This window comes from Hylaeus anthracinus, unplaced genomic scaffold (assembly GCF_026225885.1).
Source record: "Hylaeus anthracinus isolate JK02 unplaced genomic scaffold, UHH_iyHylAnth1.0_haploid 11994, whole genome shotgun sequence".
Lineage (NCBI taxonomy): Eukaryota > Metazoa > Arthropoda > Insecta > Hymenoptera > Colletidae > Hylaeus > Hylaeus anthracinus.
In genome coordinates, this window is record NW_026534341.1 from 5,177,907 (window position 1) to 5,197,115 (window position 19,209).

General features: G+C 37.8%; 1 protein-coding gene across 15 annotated transcripts in view; it reads right to left on the reverse strand.

Annotated features, from left to right (window-relative positions):
* LOC128888352 (myosin heavy chain, muscle) overlaps positions 1-19,209 on the reverse strand; it is a 70,696-nt gene that overhangs the window by 36,312 nt on the left and 15,175 nt on the right. For 4 of the 15 annotated variants that reach the window (XM_054145114.1, XM_054145113.1, XM_054145116.1 and 1 more), the window contains 4 exons: positions 18,550-18,653; positions 11,368-11,505; positions 9,748-10,017; positions 4,730-4,900 (listed from right to left, as the gene is read on the reverse strand). In XM_054145114.1, the coding sequence (XP_054001089.1) occupies positions 4,730-4,900; positions 9,748-10,017; positions 11,368-11,505; positions 18,550-18,653 (683 nt within the window). Of the gene's footprint in view, positions 1-2,666; positions 2,838-4,729; positions 4,901-7,952; positions 8,124-9,747; positions 10,018-11,367; positions 11,506-13,945; positions 14,050-16,868; positions 16,973-18,549; positions 18,654-19,209 lie in introns of all 15 variants that reach the window. The other 11 variants (XM_054145118.1, XM_054145103.1, XM_054145117.1 and 8 more) reach the window with 8 other exon arrangements.

A 19,209-nucleotide genomic window follows, 5' to 3' on the forward strand; every position in this document is an offset into this window, starting at 1 on the left:
TGATCAAGGTTTCGTACGGTTCCTTTTCACGGGAGAAGGACGCTCCACGCTGATGTTTCAGCAGGACGTGAAATTAATACGTTATACTGGATGTCTCAGAATTAGTATTAGAAACGGAAATTGAGAGTTGCTGAGACGATTCTGAACAAGAATTTCCTTTGCAAAAATGTCGGTGCTAATAAATGGTGCTTCATTTTTTAATTATTAACGAAAAACCACCGACCGATCGCAACGACCTGGCGCAACCAGCCAATCCTGGCTCGAGCTTATGTTCTCCGGGCTGAGCGCACGCTACCTGAGCATTGTCGTTGGTCGGTGATTTTTCGTTAATAATTCAAAAATGAAGCACCATTCGACGTTTTTGCAAAGAAAATTTTGGTTCGGAATCGTCCCGGCTACCCCCATTTCCGACTCCTACGCGAGTTTTGGGACACCCTGTATATCCTTAGGGAGTTCTTGTTTCATTGATCTGTTTCGAAGTTGGAACACATCTTCGTGCACATTTTGACCTTGCTGTTTTAAGGAGAATGACTCCTTGCACGCGTGACCATCGCAGCTACGATCAAAGATTTTTGTTCGAAAAACAATCGACTCGATAAAAGTTTTGTTTGCTGTATACATTTTTTAAATAGAACAGCGACGCTGGAGCTATCATTCGACAAGGACGAGTTTAATCGGCGTAGCGGGGTTCTCAGATATGCTTCAGACTTGAAATAAAATATTTTGATCTTCTAAATGACACATACCGTGGAAGTATACGCACACGGATTTTACGATAAGTTGAAAACACTTCTTGCTACAGACTTTGTACTAAAGATACAAAAATTGGGTTACTCTAATCGACATGTATTTTTTTTTTTCTTTTTGAAAAATCCGAATATATCTTCACAGTATATATCACGTAGAAAATGTAACTACCTGGTTTGTTTTTTTTTTTTTTTTTTTTTTTATACGAGGTCTAACCATATCGAAGATCCTCACTTTTAGGCTCGCGATTAGAAAGTCATTTGAAAAAGACTTGTGTAATAATACTAACATCGAATTCTATTTTAAAAGTATAAATGAAAATAATATTTTAATTACCCGATGTATGGACAATAAATCTCAGAGCAAAAAGATCTTTCATCGAATCGATTGTTTTCGAAAAACAATTGTTGAATATAGGTGTAATTTTGCACGCGTCCATGGTGTCTTTCACCGTTTCGTCAAAAAATGATTTATAACCTCTTGAGAGACGAATTTTCAATTTTTTAGTATACACAATAAAAGCTTTGTATATTTCATGTTATTTAACGTATAAAAACGATGCAGAGTATATCCAAGTATGTACTGTCTCACTTCAACATCGTATATATTTTAATATCGGAAGGTATTTTAATCGTAAATAACGATAATTTCGATATAAAACTAAGCGTACGCGTGTGCGTCATTCCTCGAGAGGTTAATAACATTAATAATTCAATAATTTTATTAAATTCGAAACAGTTCTAAAAACGCACATCGTGCGGCGGGGGGGGGGGGGTAGACGTTTACAAATCTGGACTAATTAATGTTAATAATAAAAAAAAAAGCCAAAGTTTGTCAAATTAACACACTAACTTTTGTTCGATAAACTTTGGATACAAGTTAAGGGATGAATAATGATCTGTAGAGATCAATATTGATGCACCATTTTATGGAATAACAATAAAATGTGTCGTGGGTTTGTTTTTTAAGGCTGTTATCGGACTGTGAATTTTACGTATTCATGGCGTTAATTGATACGAAAAACATACTAATAGTATACATAAATTAATGCGAAATAGGTTTCATTAACTAATAAAACGATATTAATATTTCATTTTTCATCGATTCGTACATCTTTCGACTATGTTTAGCATACATTTACCATATTCGGTTTTATCGTAATTTCATAAAATTCACAGTTCAGTTATTATGGTATCAAATATTGGAGCAAACCTTTTCGAGCTCGGTTCGAATGCGGAATGTTCAAGTGATAAGTATCTTATACAAGAAATCTTCTACGAGAAATATGCTTTCACAGAATATTTCAACGCGTTTTCGCATCGTAGCGTAGAAATTGATTTTTTCAATTGTTCCTAGTCAACGAAAATACGAGAACATGAAAATATTAGCCTCCTGTTCGCGTTAAATTCGTCGAAACGTTCGAACGGGTTCTCGTTCGAAGTAGATTCGTGGAACCGTGCTCAATGGACCTTGCGTATCGCTAGGAACGATTTTAATGAATCGATTCGTAGGAAGGGGATGCTCGATGGGCACGACGTTGGTGCCGTTACAGGGTTCAGACACAGATAGATGACGGAACACAGGGTAAAGCGATACGAAGATATACGAAGAGCAACAAGGTAGACGTATCGGATACCTTTGTTTCTAAGGACGGTAAAAACAGCGGCACTAAACAGCGTGAAGAGCTACAGCAAGAGTGGAATACAAGCGTCCAGTCGTCGACAAGCGTACACAAACGCCAATAATTTACCACCGCACCACTGACCACCAGTCGAGGAGGTTATCGTTCCTTTTGTTTTGGTCAAAAGCTCTCGGCAAACATCGGTAGTAATTTCCATTTGTCAGGCCGTCGATTGGTTCCTTGATTGTCTTTTATTTTTTTGTTTGTTTGTTCATCTTTGAGTTAATTGTAGGAATACCTTCTCAATCAGTTCGATACACGCGGCCAAATCCATGCCGAAGTCAATGAATTCCCAATCAATCCCCTCCTTCTTGTATTCTTCTTGTTCGAGTACGAACATGTGGTGATTGAAGAATTGTTGCAATTTCTCGTTGGTGAAGTTGATGCAGAGCTGTTCAAAGCCGTTGTACTGTTGCGTTTACAGCACAACGCGCGCAGGGTAGTGCGTGACGCAGCGTCAAGAATGAGGTAGGACGATGTGAGGCGTAAGGAGAGAGAGAGAACAGAAAAAAAAAACAAGAGAAGAAAATAACGATTCGTGTGTGAAAGTCGGTTGTTCGACCTATTGGTTCTACGGTTTTGGTTGTTTCGTCATTCCATTGTAACTATGACTGTCCCTGCTACAATTAATCCAGGATTTCAAGTACGAGTTACGTACACGTTTTTTTCGTTGACGTGATTTGTTTGAATGAATGTACATTTTGTCCATCGTGTACGAATAGAGGATCAGGACGTGAACGTGTTTACTTGTACGATTTTCATGTCGGGATCGATGCGAGAGACTAAAAAACGTATAATGTGGAAAATATTTAGGGGACCAGAAAGTAATGTCGTTTCTTTTACATTACAAATTTAGGGGTGCGCGGAATTCCCGAAAATATTCGGGATTCCCGGTAAAATGTCCGAGATTCCCGAGAATATCCGGGATTCCCGAGAATATTCGGGATTCTCGAGTCGATTCGAGATTGCCGAGAATACACGAGATCCCGCAAAAAATCCGGGATTTCCGAGAATGTACGGGATGTCGAAAATGTTCGGGATTCCCGAAAATATCTGGGATTCCCGAAAAAAATCAGGATTCCCGAGAATATTCGGGATCCTCGAGTTTATGCGGGATCCCAAGTTGATTCGAGATTCCCGAGAATACACGAGATCCCGCAAAAAATCCGGGATTTCCGAGAATGTACGGGATGTCGAAGATGTTCCGGGATTCCCGACAACGTACGGGATATAGAATAATATCTGGGATTTCCGAAAGTGTTGTTATTCTTGAATAATTTCAGCAATCCGAATGTACGGGATCTCGAAATTCTCGGGAATCCCGAACATTTACGGGATCTCGAAATTCTCGGGAATCCCGAATGGTTTCGGGATTCTGAAATTCTCGGGATTTCATTCGCACACCCCTAATTAAATTCAAACAAATAATAACTGTATAATATGTTTTTATTTTTAATCGATTATGTAATTGTCCTCGTTATCGATAACCTTCTGCCATCTAGTGCGCAAATTTTCAATACCTGATCGATGAAAATTGATTGGTACACGGTGAGCTGGTAAATAATAAACAAATATTTGCATTCGCAGAAACGACATTACTTTCTGGTCCTCCTATTACTTGAAAAAGTGTCAGAATTGAACGTAAGGTACACCGTACTTGAGAATAGACGTGTTACAGGCAATTACGACCGAATTATCGAGACCAAAAACTGTTAAAATATTTGCCCAAGGTATTAAGTGATCCAAAAAGTAGTCGTAAAATGTATGAACGTTAAATATAACTCGATTACAAAATATTCATATTCCAATCGAAAACATTGCCTGCTAAGCGATTCCTCTAGTGTGTTTATGTTCGTGGAATTAAGGAGAGCATGAATGAACGATAGGCAACACCTGACCGACTGGTTACCAATCAAACAAAAAAGTGAAAAAGGAGAGAGATCGACGATCGATTGATATTTCAGGACGTGGACGGAAGAAAGTGAACGATATTGACGCCTAAGCGAGACGAGGGACGGTTTGCTTCTCACTGAAACGCGAAATCACACGGCTCAGCAAAGGACAATACAAAAAAAAAAAAAAAATTAATTTACGATTGGTTACAGCCAATCCATGAAAACAGTGGACGATCATTATTGCGTAATATTGTAATAAGCGTTAGATTGTGCAATTGTTAAGGATCCAAGTGGTTCTCTCACAGATCCTTATGCTGCATTCGTGTCGTTTCTTTTTTTTTTTTTCTCGGACGATGGATCCGTCTTTGGATCCACTTCCATGATCGATTCAATCGTCTTTGTGTACCTTTTCGATCAGTTCAATACACGCGAGGAGATCCATGCCAAAATCTATGAACTCCCACTGAATGCCCTCCTTTGTGTACTCTTCTTGTTCGAGGACGAACATGTGGTGGTTGAAGAACTGTTGAAGCTTCTCATTGGTGAAGTTGATGCAGAGCTGCTCGAAGCTGTTGAACTGTTCGAGCAACAATCAGGCATGCTTTTTCACCAGTGTCTAAACTACACCTCTTTTCTATTTTGTGTCCGTTCGTTTTTTTTTTTTTTTTTGTTTTGTTCTACAGGTCTAGTCAGTTCTTGCTTTTTAACGACCTTTCAGCTCCTTCAAAGACTACTGTACATTCAATGTTTTGTGGTACCCACAAGTAGCACGGGATACCGGTCAACGTTTCGACAGGTCAATCGACAATTTTTGAACAATTTTTAAAGATAAAGAATTCAATAAAGAAAGTCAAAAGTCGTGGCCTCGTCTTCGAAGAAGTTTTAGCGACGATACAATACGAATTCGATTCTCCGTTCGAAGCTAACTACATATTAACATCGAAGGAACAACTTTTACGATTAACCGAAGCAGTGAAAACAATTCTACAAATTTTAGTTTTTCATGGTGCGAAAGTTTTCGTTGGAAAAGTCTCGATCGTCGATTGACCCGACGAGTTTTTTATCTACAAAATATTACAAACACTTCCCCTTAAGGATTCTCCTCGAGTCCTTAAGAAATCATCTACAATGTGTCCTTGTAGTATACGTAAATCTTACGACAAGTAGTTGTAAGATGTCGTTATTTGAGAGCTAAGATACGGTGCTACAGGGTGTTCAAATATTTGCATATCCGCTATGGATTCGAGTTTGGTGGTTCTCCATGTGGAATAGTCTCGTTTAATACATTGTATAATTATAATAAATTGTATGTTAACATTGTATGTTGATTGCTAGACTGCGGATCTTTGTGCAAAATAAAATCTTCGCGAACGTGCCTACAAAGATTGAACCTAAATAAGAATTTATTTTATTCTGCAAATATTATAACGCGAACTTTACTTTCAATCCTCTTTATATATTCTTGCATATTGTTTGTTGCATTCGCATATTGGATTTCGTAGGTTCTTGCACACTCAAATTTCCTATGAATGCACGAAAATCCGCAGTCTATTGATCGCTATTATATTTTAACGTTTCTGCAAACATTTGAACACGAACATGGAAGAATGTTCAAACACAGTTGCGTGCAAAGGAAAAATCATAAGTGATTTTAACGCTACTTTGTGCATACGTGTGCTGGCCTCTCTTGTATACGATTGTAACCAACACTTCTAAAGAACACGGAAAGTCCAACGTGTATTAGTCTACTTTCAAATAACTACTGGTAAACAAATCACCTTCGGAGGATTCGTACGTGGTGTACCGTCCTGTTCCTCAATGGACAGTTGGAAATATACAATACTTTCTAAGGATTAATTACCACGAGCGATCTACTCAGCGTGAAGTCCACTGTTTTTACGTTTCTCGAAATGAGGGTGACGATAAGGGGTGTAATAATTGAGACGGGATAACAATTACGACGACATGTTGCTTACCAGTTCTTCTTTCTTTTTGTTTTTTTTTTTTGTGAAGGTGCCATCACCTACGATACTTTTATTCCTTGAAATCATGCTATGTCGAGGGAGCCAACTATGCAAGGTGTCTCAGAATTAACATAAAGACCGAAAATTGGGAGGGGAGCGGGTAGCTGAGACGAACCTGAACAACAAATTCTTTTGCAAAAATGTTGGATGGTGCTTCGTTTTTGAGTTATTAAAGAATAACAAAGCACCATCCGAGATTTTTGCAAAAGCAATACAAAAAAAATCATTCATCGTCTCGGCTACCCTCCATTTCCGGTTTTTACATTAATTTCGGGACACCCAGTATAAATACATCAAAGGGGACATCATGCTTTTTGTGTTAGGATTTGTACAGAAAGAATATTCCGAAGGAACATTCAATCGTACGAAATGCGCAAAGACTTCGATGGAAGTCTTTTTTTGGAGCAATGCTAAATTATTCGGAATGATGAGTTCTCTAAAGATCGTAGTTACAGCGAGCGTAGAATGTATTCGTACACCGATCAATTTCCAAAAGAACTATGTAAAATTGTAATCTATTAACTTATTTTTTATAAACAGAGTACAACAACAAATAATAGCTATTTATGTAAGTTACGAAATTAACAGAAAAACAAAAAAAAAGAAAACAATTAACCGATAGAAATATCGAAGCAATAAGTATTCGCACGACTGTTTAATTTTTAAACCTTCGTTAAAAAAAAAAAAAAAGAAATTTACATTAATTTATAAGTATATAATACTTCCTTCGTGGGATTTCCTTTTGATTTTATAATTATTGCAACTCTTCTAAGCATTAAATTAACTAAATTATTAATTAGAAGTTAATGAGAAGTGGGATCTTCTTCCATTCTTCTATTAGAGCCTTTTCTTTAAGTACTTTACCGATGTCTTCTAATTCATACGAAGCAATAAATGTTTGGCGTTAAGAACATGTATTTCTGTCGTTCTTTCATCAAATTTACTATAGAATAATTCTATCTCAGAGATTTCCGAGAATATGTGAAATATCATTGATTATAAAAAAAGAAATTAAGAAAACTACAATTTCGCACAAAAGTTTTCTGGGAAATTGATCGGTGTATGAATACATTCAACACCCACTTTACGTATCGTTAGAACACGGGGTAAACATCCAGTTACGGCAGAAAGGGTGCTAAAGGGCGAATTCGTAATTCCAGGAACATTCCAAAAAAAACATCTCACTACAACACCTTAGATCGAAAGTAAAGGGCTGGAAAACGGGGTGCCAAGATCAATGTAAACATGGAACAACTATTAAAGAGGATGTAAACAAACGTAACGTGCCCCGGAGTATCCGAAACACCAACTAAAGATAATCGTGCTCAAACAACACCTGATCGTAACACGATATTAGGACGATTCGATTCAACCGAACGTTCACGGGGCAACGATTGATGAATCCAAACGTTTCTAAACGGAATGACAATTAAACACTCTGGGATAAATCTCCTAATGAGACCAAATGTCAAGGGGCTAGTTTCTAATCGATCTCTCAACGAGATCGTACAACACGGTGAAAAAAAAACTATACGAGGAAAACAATCTTTCACGGGAAGAACCAAAGAAATCGGAATTTCGGGACGGCTCTGTACGCGAGGCTACCTTCTCGATCAACTCGATACAGGCGAGCAAGTCCATTCCGAAGTCAATGAATTGCCAGACGATACCCTCTTTCTTATATTCCTCTTGCTCGAGGACAAACATGTGGTGGTTGAAGAATTGTTGTAGTTTCTCATTGGTGAAGTTGATGCAGAGTTGCTCGAAACCGTTATACTAAAGGATGAAATTGTAACGTACAGTGTTCAGGAGTGAACGATGACGTGACGGTTAATAGAGACTACGGTTTCGTGGATTTCCTCGAAACGAGTGATTCAGACTTTTCTTTACCGTTTGTGAAGAGTGAAAGGGTCTGTGTGCGTCGAGTGTACAGTAATAAATTCGTGTATTCTGTTATCGATAATCGACAATCGGCCGAATCGAATTTTGGCTGTTTGTTGTTTCTTTGCTGACGCATTAACAACGGAGTAATTGTGGTAAACTATCTCGATCATTTTTTCAATTTGATCGAATTAAAGAGTTATCGGTCGTTGATGCGATATTTTGTGTCTGAAAATACACTGGAATGAGTTGTTCCTCTGTGCTTATTATTTCTCGAGTACTTTTTATAGATCACGTAGGCGATTTTTTGACAACGTATACTCGATTTCAGTCTGTTCAACATGAATATAAAAAAATATCCCGTTAAACATATTTCAATAATTTTGTGATCTAAAATATTTGTACGAATGCGTATTTGAAATTCAGCAGATATATTCGTTGAAAGATAATGCGTGAAACGAATTTCTCTAGCAATTTTTACTTTAATTTGATATGTACGGTGAATCAGAAAAATATTGATACCACCTCAGCCATTGACTTCAGTCTGTTGTATTCTTCTGGGATAAACGTTATCGAATTCTTATTGTTCAAGATATCAGGTTGTCCCAAAAGTTTCTTTCGTATTATTCATAATTAATATATACACAATATTGTATGTTTTATGTTACATTACTGAATTGTGTACGATTCATTTCGCTTCGAAAATAATTGAATGCAACTCACGAAAGAAACTTTTGGGACAACCTAATACATACGGTATCAATTAAGCTTTCGATTCGTTTGTTCATACAGATCCAAGTAAACTATAAAGTTTGTACAATTATAATTAAGTTCCGAATTCATGTCAATATATTTTAGCAAGTAACAGCTTGGCACGAGGAAAATGGAAATTTAAATTAAGCTATGAATAGTTTAAAAGTGGCAAAAGTGTTTGTAGTCGTACGGTGGATATTAAATATCGGTATCTTAATAATAAAAAAAAAAAAAGATATCTTATCTTGCCATGATACTTTCCAAAGAATCTTGTATATTACAAATCAATTTCCAGATATATCTTATTATTCTGGTCGTTATTCGTCCAGAAAGGTTTACATGAATGTAAAGCTTAATTAACAATATGTACCATTTAATGATAAGAACCCTATAACATTTTATACAAAAAGTATGTCGCGTAAGCTTGCAGTCAGCAGTTGAGAAAGTATAAATATTTCTACGGACCACTTGTCTACTCGACTATTCGAATATACCGACTACTAGATACCTAGATACCAGATACCTTGTCATTTCTTAACGATTCGTAATTATATATAAATATTATATATAAATATAATTATAATACTTGTGCGATTCGCAATCGAATAATTTATGATTACGTTACCAACAAAAGTAGAAAAGTAGAAAATCCGATAGAAAGTGCCGACATTAAAAATGACAAGATAATCGACTCTAAAGAAAAATCGCCAACGGATTACGTTCGTGATCTATAACAATACGTGTTTGTATGTTTGAGGAAACTTACGTCGAAGATCTCGAAACCGGCAATATCCAGTACACCGATGAAGTGCTGTCTCTTCTGTTTGGTGTCCAATGTTTCGTTACACTTCTTCACCAGCCATTTGAACAGCCTGTCGAACATGGCCTTCGACATGGCACCCACAGAGTATGCCACTTGATCCTTGTTACGACCTTGTGTCACGAACTCGTTACCGACCTTGATCCTTGGTTTCAACAAGTTCTTGTAAAGATCGGCACAGTCACAACCGAGCAGCTTGGCGACTCGTTCACCTTCCTGTTAATCATTATTCACGCGTGTCAAGACAGGAAGACAATTAAGAAATATTAGGTATTCGAAAAAGTTCGTGGGATTCTCAACCATCTGCATGATTTCATCGCATCGTTTCGTGATTAGTCGATCGCAGCGTGACGCATTTTTCACGTCAAAGTTTTGATAGAGCATTTTGCCCGTAAAAGCCACGAACTTTTTCGCGAACGGATCAAGTAGTCGCTCGAACTTTAAATGGGTTCTTTCAATTTCTTAACATTTGCAGAACATGGAGGAAAGTAACTGAAGTCAAATCTTCGATATACAGGGTGAAATGTTTGGAGTCCTTGAAAGGGGAGGTTCGGGAGGTGATTTGAAACAACTTTTTCCTTTACAAAAATGTCGGATGGGGCTTTGTTAAGGCGATGTTATTAAGAGAAAAGCTTGACCAATCAGAGCGCGAGTAATGACAGTGGAGTGCTCGCAGTAGTATAGGCTACGCGCTAGTCAGCCGCAGTAGTATAGGCTACGCGTTAGGCCGCAGCGCTCTAATTGGTCGGGGTTTTCTGTTAACACTTTATTCACCCGGAGCCTATTTTTAAATAAAAATTGTATCTTCTGGAACAATTTAGAACAAGTCTAAAACACTTTATTCACCGGGAGCCTATTTTTAAATAAAAATTGTATCTTCTGGAACAATTTAGAACGAGTCTAGAACACCCTGGAACAACTTTTGGAATTTTAAAATTCTCATGGAATCTCGTTCCTTCAATTGTTAATTCAACATTGACGTAATTTGTTTTCTAAATCGAATGAAAAGTACGAAAGTTCATTTTTTCATTAGGTACTTTCGAACAATAGGAAACTTTACTTTAGAAATTCGAAAATGTTGTGTACACATTTTGATAACCGATCAGTAGACTGCGGATCTTTGTGCATTTATAGGAAGTTTGAATGTATTAGGTTGTCCCAAAAGTTTCTTTCGTGAGTTGCGTTCAATTATTTTCTGTGCCAGTGTTTATATAAATAGACAATCTAATTTCTCAGACATTAATGCTGTAACAGTAATGAAGCGAAATGAATCGTGCACGATTCAGTAATGTAACATAAAACATAAAATATTGTCTATATATTAATTATTAACGAAACGAAAGAAACTTTCGGGACAGGCTAATACAAGAACCTACAAAATGCAAACAATATCCAAGAATGTAAGAAAGATTGAAAGCGAAGTTCGTGTTATAATATTTGCAGAATAAAATAAATTTCTATTTAGGTTCAATTTTTGTAGGCACGTTCGGGAAGATTTTATTTTGGACAAAAATCCGCAGTCTACTGATCAGAGAACCTTCGGGAGTGAAAATTTAATTTAAATACCTCTGTGCCATCAGCTTCAGCCTGTTCTTCGCGACCTCTTTGCTTGAACTTCATGCCACCCATGTGCATGACAGCAGCGGTGATCTTGTAGATGTCGTCCTTCTCCTCTTGAGTGAAGCCCAGCACATCGAAGGCTTGCTGTCATCGGAAAAGCGGTCATTAGAAATTGTTCTCCGATCTTTCGTATCAGAAGAAGAGATTAACGTTTCGATTTCACGAATAACTCTACGAAGACTATTCGAGAAATTAACGTGTCTTCGCTGATTACGAAACTCTCGGTTCGTAACAGTACCGAAAATTTCAAAAACACTTCTGATACGTTGATACATAGTTCGTGACTTGGACATAATGCCGAATTATTGTTAGCGGAAGCAAGCAAGCAAGCACGGTACAAATAGCGGCGCAAACTAAGTCTAAAAGTGGGCGTGTTCTTTTTTCGGACAGTTTTTTTGCAGAGAAAGACTGTCGCAAAGTAAAGCTAACAAAGATTGAGAAATACTCGATATTACATTTGGCTAAATAAGATATTGCTTCGTCGACAATCTTTCCGATGCATTTCCAAAGTGCCGTAAGCGGTTCTTTCGAAGCGAAGCTGATCACGATTTGCCAATGAAGCGTTGAAGAGAAAGCTCGTGTTTAAAAAGCGCGTAAGCGATGCTAGCGGTGTATAACCGCTTCTACTTGAACTCGTATGTCTACAATGAAAAGTAGAAAAGTTGTAAAAAATTGAGGTAACCAAAAACTGTAGACAGAAGATCAAAAAAACTTGAAGAAGACGACGAAGGAGGATGGATGGTCCTTTTGGTTTTAATCGCTTAGTTAACGTAGATGCGAATCGTCTCCTTCGTTGATGCGAAAAGAGGAATTTAAACTCGTTCTTGTATTACACCGTTTGGACGAGTCTCCCGAAGAGGCCCGATTTCTTCCCATTTCGGCACTACCACCCACTTCGATTTAGCTTGTTCTCGATGTTGAACACGGAAGAGAACTGCTTCTACGTGGAATGATACAGAGGTTCGACCGTGCCATCGAGAATTTCCATCTCGTGGCTGTCTCTCGTTGGGCAAATTAAAGAGAGAATCAGGTTCGTGAGATAGTAATACTAAGGAATGGAAGGTAAACTCACTACCAAGGGTGGTGTTTTTACAATATTTCGTAATCTACTTCTCCAGGGTTCCTCTAACCTCTCGACTGACTCATCTTCGTCAAATTTGAATGGTAATTCACAAAGGTAAAAGAGAAGGTAATTTTCGTTAAAGTACGTAATAAGACGACTCGACAAATGCGAATCGTTTCGTTTATAAGATTTTTAAGCTCGAAGTAAGTGAAAGGTGAAAGAGCCAGTCGATAGGTTTGATCTACGTGTCTGGTACCTACGTCCAGACTAAAAATTGGATTCGCCAAAACAACTATAGAAAATAGAAGAAAGATAATTGGGCGGTCAACTTCTATACATATTTATGTACATGGGAGTTCCAACGGAGAATAGTAACGAGAAATTTCTAAACACACTCTAGTCCAGTTATTGTAAACCAAGCGTATCGTAGACAAATTCTTATCAAATAATTGTACGATATATAAAATTAAAAATAATCTTGGATAGATTCTCATGAAGTTAATGTTTCGTATATATTTGGATTAAGTCGTTACGAACAATGTGTAAAGAAAAAAAAGTAATAAAAGACAGTTATTTAGAGCCCCTTTTTTTTTACAAACTTGACAAGTGTGATAAATCAATTTTTTATAGATATCCCACATATTATTGGGTTCATTGCAAAAATAGTAGTTACCAAAAATAAAGATAAGGAAATTTATGCAAAACAGATGTTCAATGTTTCTTTTCCATAGTCAATTATTTACATATCGTGACGTGAAAATTTGTATAAAAATCGAAGCTTTGAATTTCGTTCATATTTCACATAGTTTACAACAATTTGATATTTATTTTAGTAAACGTTCGAGATATTCCAATAATCAGAAAGTAAGTTCAAAAATGATCAAATTGTAATCAATTTCTTTTGTAGTAATACCTCGAGTAATAATATCATTTTCTTCTCAAAATCACTAAATATTTTCAAATACAATACCTCGTATAATGATATAGCAGCATCGATTAGTTTTCGTTACTATTTGCCAATTATCGATGTATACAGGGTGTCCCAGAATTAATGTAAGAGCCGAAAATGAGGGGTGGCTGAGACGATTCTGAACCACAATTTCCTTTGGAAAAAGTGTCAGCTGGTGCTTCGTTTTTGAATTATTAATGAAAAAACGACCGATCAATCGCCCGATGACCCGAGCGCTGCGATTGGTCGATGATTTTTCATTAATAACCCAAAAACGAAGCACCATCCGTCATTTTTCCAAAGGCAATTGCGGTTCATCGTCTCAGCTACCCTCCACTTCCGCTTCTTGCACCAATCCTGGAACACCCTGTACGTACACCACTTTGGAATCTACAGAGGATGAGATATATCTCTACATTGGTAACAAAGTGCACAGGGAAGGTTGAAAGTGAACTCGAAGATAGACGGGAATGAGAAATGTGGGTCCCGGAATCGAATTTTGAAGGACTTACGTCCGTCAGTAAACATTCCTCGCCGTCGTCTACGTTGGGGATTGTGATTTTTCCTTGAGACACGTTGACATAGTCGTATATGTTGTTGGACAAGAAACACATGTCTGCGAAACATTCCGAAGAAAATAGATTACAGTTCAATGGACCATTCTGGGCTAATAGACATTTTCTCATTCATTCGATGCACGCGGTTCCTGAACTCGTCGAGTAATTACCGTATTTACTCGACAAAAGTCTCTCGACGATTAATCATCCATCTCGATGTTACCAAAAGTCAGAAGATAGTGTCACGGTTTGTTTCAAAGGTAAAGCACGGATTATTCGATTGAAATAACGAATGACTTAATCGTATTCGAGTGGGTCGCACCACTCGCGATCGTTGGTCCATTAGTGGCGTCAATTCCTGAGAAGAAAATCTTTGAGTGTGGTGAAACTAGTAGCTAAACTATTAATCGGTTGCTTCCAATTGCAGCGGGTGCGCAGTAACGTGCTGGCGCGGTGGAAAAAAAAGATTGTTAAGTTTCGAGCTGATCGGGGAGCGGGTATCCTGGGGGCTCCATTGTTTTTCCTCGAGTCAAAGTACTCCGAATCAAAGTATTTTTTTTTATCTCCCCCCACCTCCCCGCACCCCGATTGCGGCGGCAGGAAGCTTTCGCAGGCGGGGCGCGAGGGGGTGACGAAAACCTCGGCCCAACTTTTCTACTACCTTACGCTCTACAATCTTCTCTCGCCAAAGAAAGAGACACCATTAACACGTCGACAGCCAATACTCGCGAAAATCCATGAAACTTTCCATTTACATCGAGTTGTCTGGAAAGTCCATGTCGATTTTTAGTAGGCGGTACAGGTCTGAATATATCGGAATGGTTGAAAACAAATAACATGTGGACATGCCTTGAAATTGTGGAAAAATTGTGGAACAAAACGGTACGTATACAATTCGATAAATATAAATATCGAAATTCAAACGTGCCTCTGAATGTTTCTTAAAAATTGCCACGAACTTTCTGGACAACCCAATAAATAATTGCCAGCCGAAAGCATGATTACTTGTCACTCGCAGCGGAAGTTATCCATCGGGATCAAACCGATGCTTAGCTAAGGCTTTTCGTTAGCGAAAAGTCCTATCGTCCGCATAGAAGTGGCGTTCAACGTGTTAAGGAAAGCGTACGCGGCACTGAACAACCGTTGTTCCTTGCCGAAAGTCTACGGATTCGATCCCTTTTTATCAAGGGATCAATAAGGTAGCCGGAAGTTTACCGAGATTTCTAATGCACCCTGGGGTTGGACTTACGTCCGTTTCTTCCATGTCTTCGCCGTCGTTGACTCCAGGAATTCTGGTCTTACCCTGGCTAATGTACCAATAGTCCCCGATCCGGTTGCTCAGTAGAGTTAATTCTGCATTATTTTTGCTCGGTTTAAGCTGCTTGTTTAACGAGCAACTGTATCGTCGTGGCGTGTCGCTTGCAATCGCCTCTCAATTTCGAATTATCCTCCAATTACTAACGATCGGTTTCCTCTGTGTGGATTTAAGCTATGGCTGGGTGAATGGTTTGCATTGAGTAATTTACAAAAAAAAAAAAAAAAGAAAAAGAAAAAGAAACCAAGATACGTATAAATTCTAGTTTAAATCCAACGCGATTTTATGTATCGAAAGAAGTGTATTTTTGTTTAACTAAATATTCTCCATAAACTTCCTATTTCCAGAATAATTTTTATCAAATTTTCGGTACGTTTCCACCAAAAAAAATGAAAGGAGTTTTGTGAGTATATCTTTTTTACGGAAATGAACGTTTCATAGCCCTCTAACTAACGCTACAACTATCAACGATTAAAAAAACATTCTCTTTTCAATCAAAAAATATCACATGAAATTAATAATGAAAATGTAATGATATTAAAAGAAAAAACTTATTTTTTAAAGATATTACTCTAAACCGAACCGATATTCGTACTTTTTTTTTTTTTTTTATTTTTTAGAAACAATATCCCAGCCGTAGTTTAGCCCGAGTTCGATCACAATTCTCGTTTTCGAATTTGACGGGTAGTATCAGAAAACGCGAGCGATTGCAACGCGACGCGCGCGAAAGAGAAAAGAGTGACACGTGGTAGATTATTTGCGACAGGTAGATGCTGAAAGAAGAAGAGCGATAGAGAAGAGAAAGAGAAGAGAACAAGGAACAAGAGTAACAGAGAAGAAAATATAGATCATAGAAATGAAAGCGGAGATGGCATGTCTTCTGTCGTAGCCATAATTCTTGCTGCTAAAAATTACTGTGTGAGCTGTTAAAGAGAATATGAGTTTGTTACAGTCTGTTTGATAGTAGAGCATCGAAGAGCTGAAATAAGTAAATAGACGGAAAGAGAGATAGAGAAAGTGAGAGAGAATGAATGGCAAAGAGCGAACAATCTAAACACAATATCGCGCATAACAGATGGAAAGCCTGTAGGAAGAAAAAGTAAGGTCTCGCTAAAATCACAGATAACATAAACACAAAGCTCGTAGAGTGTCTTATTCCTCTGAGAGCAAAGGAATACCAGTGAGGAATTGAAAAAATCATATAAACAGAGGGCGAGTAACAATTTCGAGGTGGAATTATTCGTAAATACGTAAAAAAAAAAAAAAAAAAAAAAAGAAATGCTTTCACTCGGCATACTCTTATCGTAAAATAAACACAAATATTTCAAACAAAATCCAATACAGACCGTACTAAAACGGCGGACAACGTAGAATATAAACAGATAGAAAAATAGGAATATTTAAAAAAAGATTATAATGGTCTCAATTTCTCTAGAATAATTCTTTACGATACTATTTGTTTTTTACAAAGCATAGCGAACCGTTGTGGTGTTTTATTATCGAATGATTCAACCTCGAACATTGCATAGAAAAGTGCTTGACCAGTCAAAGGGAAGCACTTACATCGGTAATCAAAAGTTCCTCGCCATCATCGAGGCCAGGTATAGTCGTCTTGCCTTGCGACACAAAGTAGTAGTCGTGGATGTTGTTGGACAGCAGCAACATCTCTACGGTTCACCAAAAAGGAAACAAAAAAGACATGCGGGCATTAACTACGCGTAAGGTTGCCATGTTTTCTGGTGGCTTTCCTTTGGGAATTTGTCTACAAGTCCGGAAGGTGAACTTTCGTTGAAGCGACGATTCTATCTGAATTAATCGCCTGGTGTATCGTTTCGTTGTTAAAGCAACCCCGTCCGGTAGGAATTGTTTTTCGAAACCCTTCCTTCCTAAATTGTCTTTAAATTCGACAACGTCCAAGGAACACGCTTTGAACAGAATTAACACTAGAACTGTCAACTAATATTACTATAAATACTACGATATCTATAGTGATGGCGCCACTCTGTTGGTTTTCTAATCGATACGTTTTTCTTATCGTAATTTACGATTCTTGACGTTTTGTTGTCCTAGAATCGACCAGTTTTGATATACGAAGTTTCGATATACGTTTCGATGTCGTGTAACGTTCCAGCGAGACCAAACACATTTTAAACTACTACGATATCCTTTAAACTAGACGAGATAGAAATTTAATTAGAATTAGTCAGTATAAGAACATTCGGTAAATAAACAATTTATATTTGAAACTGAAATGCATAGATCAAATCGACTGGTTTGTAATCTGATCAGTTCTAGCGTTAATTGCAAGTATTTTCGGTTTCACTGTCCTGAGATGAAACTGAGAAAAGGCGACAATTTAGGAACGCAGTCCTAGCGAGGGTTTCATTCGTAACAATTAAGGACAACAGGCGTACGGTACAGTTTTCTAGAATACCGTTTGGTCACTCAGTCCTTCCTTTTCCACGTGTAGGAGGTTCAAGTATTTGGGAAAGTCCTGTACTTTAAAAGGACCTTTTTAAAATGTACTACTATTCCAGAGAAACACGGAGGTCGCCATTAAAGATTCCAGTATTGTTCAAGAATGAAAGAAAAATTGAGTTGAATAACGTTATTATTACACAGGGTATACGAGAATTGGTGTTGGAACCGGAAATGGGAGGTAATTGGGACAATTCTGAACCACAATTTCCTCTGCAAAAATCTACAAACTTCTCTAAATATTTTCTCGAAAATGCCAAATTAGTGCGCCTTAATATTAGGTTGTCCCGAAAGTTTTCAGACTACTAAAAATGTACGAAGTTTGAAGAAAATCCGTGATCCGAACGTCGTGTCCTGCCCTTCTGAGCGCGCGCGGTGATCGGTCGGTGGTTTTTGGTTAATAATTCAAAAACAAACCACCATCCGAGATTTTTCCAAAAGCAATTGTGGTTCATCGTCTCAGCTACCTCCTATATCCGGTGCTTACACTAATTCTGGGACATTCTGTAGAAACGTGACCTCGGTATTCCTCTGGTGCACACTCGAGTCAAACATCGTCTAATGTAAATCTGCAAACAATAAACAACCAATAAACTCAAAGGGATGGGGTGTGTACCAGAAGACCTAAAAGGGATGACAATAAAAGAAGCGAGAAAAAGAGTGTCGACCGTGGGTAGAGCAAGAGGGTTCAAAAGAAAGACAACAATAGAGAAAAATGTGAGACAGGGAGCGTTGCGTAGCCCTGGCGCAATCTTCGAGTTCTTACGTCGGTCAAGAGACACTCCTCGCCGTCGTCAACATTTGGGATCGTGGTCTTGCCTTGAGAGACGAAGTAGTAATCTTGGATGTTGTTCGAGAGGCAGCACATCTCTACATGGAACGAGGTTCAGAGAATTGAAATGTTTGATAGAACGGATAAAGAAGGGTCCACGCAACGGTCGATACATGAATCTATGAATCGGCCGGTTAAACTATACATATGAAAGATACTTGTATGTTGTTCCCGCTGCATCCTGCCACGTTTTCTTTCCCCTGTTTTGGATTTTTTTCGGGGAGTGGGAGAGACTGGGGAAACGTTTAAGGATTTCTAAACGATCCTGAAGTCTCGACATAACGCTAATTTAGACGAACTTATCTGCGATGCGATTTTCGATTTCATTTGTGTTTTTCTTTCAATCATGATTTGTAATCATTTTTTTGTATTCGTTGAATAGTCTAAATTAGCAACGTGTCGGTTAACTTGCTCGTGTAATTGTTACAAGAAAAGAATAGAAACGATTACTCGTTGATTACTTCGTGACGCTCCTCCGCCTAGAGCTATGTTTTTCGATTCAAGAGATTTGTCGCTGCTTAAAGAAATATGTTATATAATGATCATGTTGCCACGTGTCGAGTAAAATATTAATTATTGTAATTAGAAACTCGA